General features: G+C 43.4%; 1 protein-coding gene across 1 annotated transcript in view; it reads right to left on the bottom strand.

The window, feature by feature from the left end:
* Nucleotides 1–1,095: 1,095 nt before the first annotated feature.
* RAD51B (RAD51 paralog B) overlaps nt 1,096–7,511 on the bottom strand; it is a 427,893-nt gene continuing 421,477 nt past the window's right edge. The window contains exon 12 of the mRNA XM_027642190.1: nt 1,096–2,028. Coding sequence (XP_027497991.1) covers nt 2,006–2,028 — 23 coding nt within the window. The 3' untranslated portion in view covers nt 1,096–2,005. The remainder of the gene's footprint in view (nt 2,029–7,511) is intronic.

Below are 7,511 nucleotides of genomic sequence, written 5' to 3'. Positions count from 1 at the left end.
GCAGTGATGATCCTCACTCAGGGATGTCAAATTACCTCTGGGTGTACTGTAAGTAAAATATTGTCATCTGGAAGCTGAAAGGCAGGATGGGTGATTTCAGGAATTGGTCTTGACCTGTGTTAGGATTTCAGGACCAAGAATCTGGTTTCCAGTTGTAGTAAGGAAAGAGGATAGATTAGATACCTAGTGTATCTACAGGGAAAAAATGCAATAAAATCTTATTTTAGTTGCTAATATAGAAACTATGGATCTAAATACCCTTAAGGATAGATGAGCTGGACAACCAGCAAAATCAGGTAGACACTGTTCCAGCAATGGTACCTGCACTTTATTTCTGTCAGTGAGTTTAGGTAGTGATATGGGCTCTTTCTTCATTAAAAACTGGTGGACAGTGGGGTCCAAGATGATAATTTGTACAATTAGGATTTAAAAAGAGTACATTATTCCCCCTTTTCTAGTACATAGAGATTAACTGTGAAAAGGCTAGAGCTAGCAGAAGTGTGGATTACTTCAACTTTTGCACATCTATTCTATGTGCTGCCACTGGTAGGACTAGGGCTGCCATAACTCTTTCTCACAGGTGGCAATGAGGGGTGATCAGGGATCCAACCTGTTCCTCTGCTCCACCTAAGTAAAATACAAAAAGTGGACAAGAAACAGGAATACTAAAAAAGTAAAATCCAGTCCAGCTCCAGGTAAAGGTAGTGTACCGACTCCTTTTCAGTGGTGTCTGACACATGGAACTGGTCCTTGAACTGCTATCAGTCTATGGTCTGCTAGTAAAACAAATCATAATGTTCAATACGAAGTAAGCCAGGAAGAAAGGAAGAAACCACAATTCAAGATCAAGCATCTGAGCAGTACGGAAACAAATGCTGTTGGGAGCTGGAGCCTCCAAATCCAGCCAAGGGCCCCTAACTCACAGCTTGTGCTAGATTTGAGGTGCTTTCTAAATGCACTGGGCAATGAGGGACTGTGAAAAAAGCTGCTCCAGAAACTGACTGTACCTTATCCAGCTCTTAACAGCTGTTCTGTGTCCTGCTTTACTTGCTTTGGAAATGGTTAAATAAAAATTTAAAAAAAAACAGGAGAGAGAAAAAAGAGAGAGTGAAATTGAGATCAGGAAAAGAAAGAAAGAAAGAAAGAAAGAAACATGTTTTTGGTGGAGGAGCTGAGTTCTGCACCCTAGCACTGTTTCTACTTTCAGATTGTCAGCAACCTGATTGTCAGTGTGCTGAGCAGAGAGGACAGTGTGGTGGAAATACCTATGAAGCAGTGAGAGCCTTATCAAGGTACTGTACCAGGAAATACACTGCTTTCTTTCCTCTTCATGCATGATACTGTGATTGAACCAAACAGCATACCTCATCATAACATGTGGCTTATCGACCTCACTATCTGATGACAACAGCAGCCCTCAGGAGACCAGAGTGACATCATCCAAAACCTCAGTAGTTCAGAGCAAAGACTGAAGTATGTAGCTAGGCTACGAGCTGTGCTTGACTCTGTTCATCTGTTTGTACTGAACTTGCAGGCACTTTGCTAGAGGAAAAGGTATATAAAAATCAAATCCAAACAACGTTTCAGAATGTTTCTGACAGGCATCCATGCTATTTAGAAAAAGGATGCAGCAAGCAAAGGAGGTTTTTGTCCTCAGCAAGTCCAAGAAGTCTGCTCCACAGCTTTCTGTAGCTTTGTGAGAGTGGAAAGAAAAGGCCAAATCAACACAATGTCACTGCCTGGAGGAGAGAAACAGTGCCACTGATGATTTGGTACTGAGTCCCCCTCTCAGCTGACCCCAGATAATTGTCATGGGGAGCTGTGAGGTTTGGGTTTATCCCATATCAGAAACAGAGGCCCACTATTTATCCACCTGGAGCTCTCAGTCTCCAGATCCTAAGCTTCAAGATGACTGGTTCATACTCACATTGCCTGTCTCCTTGTTTGGTTACTGCTGGGTCACCGAGGCAAAGAATGCCGACCCTGGCCTCCTGGCCTCCTTTCTCTAATTTGAGATGAGGGGAATTTCTACAGTGACAAAAATAAGAAACGGAAATAGAGAAAGGTTTTCTTGTGTAATATTCACCAGACTTCTCTGGTTTTAATTTGTTCTCCCTGTCCTGGGTTCTTCAAAACACCTTCTCTCATTTACGTCAGCATAGATTTACCATGCCCCACTTACTTCAGACCTGGACAGCACCATGGAAAAAGATTTCCAGCCTTTTGGAGCTGCTTCCTTATGCCTTGGACAAAAGTAGATCATATGGGGCCATATTCATTTGAGAACTGCCTTTGTATTTGTACAGTATCTAGAACAAGTGAGCCTACTCCTGCTTGAAATTCACTGAACGACAAAATTGATCTCAAAAAACCCTGCTTTTAGTGTTTGATTTTTGGTTAGTTTGTTTTTAATTGCAATGCAAGCTTTCAGAGGGAATATAGCCGAATTTAAATGCTGAATGCATGCATAGCAATAAAAGTAGGGCCATCCAGCACATGGATGCTAAGTGTCCATTTACAGCCCCCATTCAGGCAGCAGACACCCCTCCGGGCCATGCATGGCATGGTGGGCCATACTGCCTGCTGTGACATCAGGTGGGGGAGGTCCCAGACTTCCACTGGGTGCTGGGGTATTTTGAGATGTCTGCATCTGTTGCATGGATTTGGGGAGCTGTTTTGCAGAAGAGGCCTTGTCTTCCAGGACAGTAATTGTATCCTCACCCGGACTCGCTGCTCTCATAAACTGCTAGTTTCTTACCTTCCCATCACAGCTGCCTACCTCCAGCAGCGATGGACACGGTATGACTAACCAGTCAGGTTATGAGTGTGAGCTCTTTCAGCAACGTATAAAGCATTGAAAACTGCTAAAAAAACCCCAAAAAATAAAGGGATTTTTTTTTTTTACTGTGTCAGTGAAGGCTTGGCTTAAGGGACAGGCTGGAAAGAGGTCTGATGGAAATAAGACTTGCCCACCCTTTAGGATAGAGCATTAGATAAATCCAGCTGTGTTGTGTAACTGTTGGAAGCCTTCCAGAACAAGTGTAGGAAACTTATAGTGGTTTTTGAGACATATTTTTTTGTCTAATTTGTTAAACATATGTGAGAAATAAAGAATCGGTTTTATTACAAGCAAATATAAGGCGTATTGCGGAGTTGTAAGACGCCGGATTCAGCCGGAACCAGTGTCAGGGAAACATGTGGACGGGAATAAGGAACTGTAAAATGAATATTAGTAAAGAAACCCCTTATGCCACATGGCTGATCCTGAGAGACGCCATACTACTGGACACTCCACCTCCTAACACGACACAGCCAATCAAGGAGAGGGAAACACCTCTTCTATGACGTAAACAGGGTTGAACCTTAAGAATGTTTAAAAAGCGGGACTTTTGAATTGGAAGGTGTGTTCCTGGGAATCCAGTATGCCTAGGACACCCAACACATGTTGTAATTTTTCGTTTTCGTTTTATTCCTTTTGTTTTGCAAGCTTTTGCCGTTTTTCTAAATTTAATAAAATGAGATTTTTCTCACACATATTTCTTTGTCTTTATGAACTTTAAGGAGCCCTGAGAATGCAATGTGCCAGAGGGGGAAGGCCTACAGAAAGACTTGATAAGAAGATGGAATAATTTTAAAATATCTTCTCCTGCAATACTCTCTAAAATATTCCTACTCTGAAGCACACTTTTTTTTTTTCTGCCTGATATATACATTCCTGACATGCATCTGGCCCTGATATATTATTCAATTAATGCTTTGGTTGATTTACTCTCATCATTGCTAAAAATACTGTAAAGAAATAACTTTTAAACAAATGACACTGTGGAAGGTTGTTGATATAGGAGTTTGGTAAGAAATACAGGTGTTTTTCAGGTTTAGAGACAATTTCTTGTCCTGCTTTCTTGAAGAAGAAGCACCTTTGAATGGCTCTTGTGAAATATGCTGATGGTCTGAGCATTCACATCACCAGCTCCCTATGACAATTATCACTGATTGACCACTTGCTGGCTATCTCCGCAGCAGCCCAGGAATGGATGAGTCATGGAAACAGAGTTTTCCTTCACCCTGGCTGCCTCCCAGGCCATTCGAAGGAACTGCATTGACAACAGAGGAGGAAAGTCAGTGCTGATTTTTTTTATGCTGTGAATCATTGATCAAACAAAGCACTTCTGCATCCACAGACTTGATATCAAGGCAGCGTTTTTGATGAGTGTTACCTGAATAATTTTGTGCTAAGAAAACAATCTCAAGTAGCACTGGGCACATTATTTTGTGCAGATAATTGATTCTGTGCTACTTCAAGCTAGAAAAACATGTATCATGTTTGCAAGTAGCTTTATCAGAAGATGCTGAAAACCATTGCCATGCTTAGGTGCAGCAGCATTTAAATACTGGTTTTCATTTTCGAATGATTTTTCAAAATAGAGTTTGGTTGGATTGTAATAATTTCTAAATGACAATAGGAGAAAGAAATTAACAGATTAAGCCCTGTGTGCTCCCCTGAATAGAGAAATAGAGAATTACTACTTTGGAGGGGGTAGGGGGAAGGAGGAAGGTTCCATTTGATGAGGAAACTCAATTTTTTTTTGTTTGAGATCTGCCTGCAATATTAATCAATACTCACACACCTCTGCTACTGCAGGTCAGATATAAGTACCAATGAACCCATAGAGGGAGGTATTCAGAATTTCCCTTGAGGTATTCTCAAGTGAAAAAAAAACCTAAAAAGTTTAAAGGTATGCTGGGAGAAAGAAATATAAATCCTTTCTGAATGCAAGGCCTTTGCCTTGAAAGGAGCCTTTTGGGTTTTTTCAGCCCCGCACACAGGAGACAGTACACACTGCTGTAGTGGAGCCATCCTAAGGCAGGACCAGTGACTGTGTGGGATCTGCTCAGGTGGGTCCTGCCAGCACCTCCCTCCCTCCTTCCCCTCACTCTGTCCTTTCCTGCCCATGCCATTCATACACACAATGAGTAACCCTGTCCTCCCCTCCAAGGTCCTCATCAGGATGTTTTCTGCAAAATTTCCCTGTCACAAAGAGTTGCAATGGGTGGATGTGGCTCCAACGATTGCATGCAATGCTTCAGTGCTGGAGTTTGTCCTGGCTTCTGTGCTATGTCAGGATCCAGTGGTGCTGGGATCCAAATTTACCACTGAGGTGCTGGCTATGACTCAGAACCAGCTGGAGGTTTTCAACTCACATGCCTGTGATGTGAGGTTGCATTGATGCACTTATATTAAACAACAGCGCATAGAAATGAGAGCTGTAATAGGAATTGTACCTTGTGTCTGGCATCAAAGCCATAACCAGAGCTAACTGGGAGCCCTCAGTGCAGACACCTCCCCTTCATCACTCCCGCTTTTAAAATGGCAGAGTGGGAGTGTCATGACCCCAGTTTTTTCTTGAGGGAAATGCATCCTGACACACAGGAGATCTGCTGTGGCTGGTTGTGTCTGTCAGGAGCACTGCTCCCTGTGCCAATGCCAGGTGGGGCCTAGTAGCAGGGTGTGGGATGCCTGCTGGCAGCAGCATATCCCTTCCACAGGCAGCTCTCTCGTCATCCTCCCCTTGATGCCAGCCAGGATGTCAGGAACGGGCCGTCCTGCGTGTTTGTAACCACAGTGCCTCTCACCGCTTGTTGTGATTCTGTGCTGCAGAAGAGGCTGCAGCTGCTGGGGCAGGGAAGTAAGTGTTGCCACACCATTGGGGACACCCTGTCTTTTGTCAGGGTGAGTAGTCTGTGCTGCCTCAGCAGTTATGAATGCTCTGCCTTGCTTTTCCATTTCAAAACAATGATATTTAGGAAGAAAATGGAACTTCGTCCCCGGACATAGACAAGGATGTACTGGATTAGACAAACAGGCCATCTAATCTGTGAATCCTCGTCCACCAGTGGCCAAGCCTGGGTGCTTCTGTAGAACACCTTAACCCTCCTTGGAGCTGTGCAACGTTATCCCATGGAGAGTGCTGGGAAAACAGTGATTTAACCTGGAGCAGTGCAAGGAAAAGCAATGCAGAAGTGAATGACACACTGAGAAGCTTTCTGGTGGAAAGGGTCGTGTCATGCCACAGTTTTGCAATGCTGCCCTTTGATGGGGCATTATCCACATTTCACAGTCTGGCAGAGCAAGACTGCTGCACTGGTCCTTCCTGAGGTCTCAGAGATGGCAGCCACTGCAGAAGCACAGTGCATTTGTACAAGGGACAAATTCTCCTTGGAAGTATATGATGCCCATGTCCCTCCAGGACATAGTGCTATGGCTCACTGGTTTCTAGGTGCAGTTTTGGGTGTTGGTTGCTTCCCATAAAAAATTGAATGTCCCACAACTGGCTTTAATGAGCATTTGATTCTCCCTCTCTGTCACAGCAACTGGCAGCAGGAGTGTCTGTGCTGGAGCACCCTTGCTGGAAAAGAAAATGTCTCTGCAGGGGCACTGGGACATGCTGGGATGTGAGAAACCTCTACCAGGACTGGTCTGAATTTGCTAGTTTTCCAGTGCTACTCTTAATGCCAAATTTTGAAGACACTCAATTTTTGTGGGGGAAATGAGTCTGTTCCCCAGGATGAGGAAACTACTGAATGAGTTTGATTGGGTTTGTAATTCCCCGTGTAAGCTGAGCTTACAGATAAACTTTAGAAAGTGAGGGAAGTTCTACAAGTGCTAAAAAAAACCAATTGTAGTGCAAAAGGGTACTCAAGTTCAAATTGGACCAAATTCTCATTTTGTTCTAGGAATCATTGAAATTAAGGAATTAAAAAACCCAACAAAATAAAAAACCCTGCGACGGTATTTTACAAAATCCCAGAAGTAACAAAAAATAGCTGGTAATATGTTATGAAAAAAACTCAGTCTTATTTTCAGATAACTAGATAAGATCTGAACACAGCCATTAACTTGTGGGTAGATCTGTAACCTTCTGGTAACAGTAACCGCATTAACTGCACTTAGAGTAACTGCAGAGCCCCAGATCAGAGCTGATGTACCACTTACACCCTATCTATACTTTATTTCAAGTGATACTTGGCTAGGGATTCGGCCTTGGCAGCTCCACAGCAGAGGCTCAAATCTGCTGGGGTGCACTGCTTTGCATTTAGCAGTTTGGAAGGCACTGAAACTGATTACAGCTGTCTGGCCTGCATGTGTGTGAACTGCATTTTTGATGAGAGCACACATCTTGTTAAGATAGCCTAAACTGAAAACCTATGGGGAAAATGAACTTGAGAGGGTTCCTGGTAGTGTTTCTGCTGCAACTTGGCTGTTTGAATCACCAGCTTGTGATGCTTAATGTAAACAAATTGCAAAATGAAATGTCCTTGAAGTGTCCTTGATTTAAGGATTGAGTTGGATACTTAAGATAGGAAGCAATGCCCAAGAGCCTCAGATGTTGCTCTGGTTTTCAGAAGTAGCAGGATCATGCCTGCTTGTCACAGACTGACTGAGGTAACCAGCACAAAATACGATCAAGCCTCTGCTGTTGGCGTGGGTGGCCAATGTGGAGCACGTGGCA

Source organism: Corapipo altera, unplaced genomic scaffold (assembly GCF_003945725.1).
Source record: "Corapipo altera isolate COAL_440 unplaced genomic scaffold, ASM394572v1 23b, whole genome shotgun sequence".
In the NCBI taxonomy this organism is placed as follows: domain Eukaryota; kingdom Metazoa; phylum Chordata; class Aves; order Passeriformes; family Pipridae; genus Corapipo; species Corapipo altera.
This window is presented reverse-complemented; position numbering and strand designations above follow the sequence as displayed.